General features: G+C 40.4%; 1 protein-coding gene across 1 annotated transcript in view; it reads right to left on the reverse strand.

Moving 5' to 3' along the window:
- Positions 1 to 25: 25 nt before the first annotated feature.
- LOC107577325 (glycine dehydrogenase (decarboxylating), mitochondrial-like) overlaps positions 26 to 830 on the reverse strand; it is a gene marked incomplete at its 3' end in the record, with an annotated part of 3,265 nt that continues 2,460 nt past the window's right edge. The window contains exons 3-4 of the mRNA XM_016263415.1: positions 508 to 643; positions 26 to 190 (exon numbers count right to left, since the gene is read on the reverse strand). Coding sequence (XP_016118901.1) covers positions 26 to 190; positions 508 to 643 — 301 coding nt within the window. The remainder of the gene's footprint in view (positions 191 to 507; positions 644 to 830) is intronic.

Genomic DNA, 830 nt, shown 5'->3' on the forward strand with positions numbered 1-830 from the left:
TTTTTTCAGCAGTTAGTGCACTAACCTGTTGCAGAGCTGCATGGCCTCAGCAGCAGCAGTGCCTTCATCCAGCAGTGATGCATTGGCTACTGCCATTCCCGTGATATCACAGACCATGGTCTGATAATTGAGCAAGCTCTCCAGGCGACCCTGAGAGACCTCAGGCTGGTAGGGGGTGTACTGGGTCACCCTATAGAGAACACAAAAACTCACTGAAGCCCTAACCAAAGACCTTCAGTCGGAGTCACAAGATTTATCTTATGCTGGGCGCACGCTACTATTCGTTTATGTAATAAAATCATCAAAATGCAATTTGCTTTTTGACTATAACTGTACTGACCACGAGAAACTAATGAACAAGGTGTTCCAGCTTGTGGCAGTAAATATTTAGTCCCCTGATTGAAACAAAGGGTTGATGTTTGTCAAAAAAAAATTTCATTGGTCCATTTTTTGATTTTGGGCCAGCAGAAGGTGAAATAAATTCTTCAAACAGCAAGAGATACATACCATCCCGAATTCTCTAGCAGGTTTCTTTGTATGACTGGTGGGACGAAGCAGTTATAATAACCCATTCCAATATAGGACCTCCACATCTTGTTCCTCGATGCAATCTTTTGGAGCGAATCAAGAATTTCATTCTCACCTGCAGTCATTAAGCACAAAGATAAGAATGATTCAGAAATCTGTGGTTACCGTTAAACACAGTAAGTGCATAAAACACTCTAGATTAATAAAACAGTGCTCACATGCTTACATGGTAGTTTTGCTTTTATTGGGAGTCATTAATATAGTCATGAAAGAATTGGTCTGATTTGACAGTAAAAAAAAAA

This window comes from Sinocyclocheilus grahami, unplaced genomic scaffold (assembly GCF_001515645.1).
Source record: "Sinocyclocheilus grahami isolate Dianchi unplaced genomic scaffold, SAMN03320097.WGS_v1.1 scaffold5743.1, whole genome shotgun sequence".
Lineage (NCBI taxonomy): Eukaryota > Metazoa > Chordata > Actinopteri > Cypriniformes > Cyprinidae > Sinocyclocheilus > Sinocyclocheilus grahami.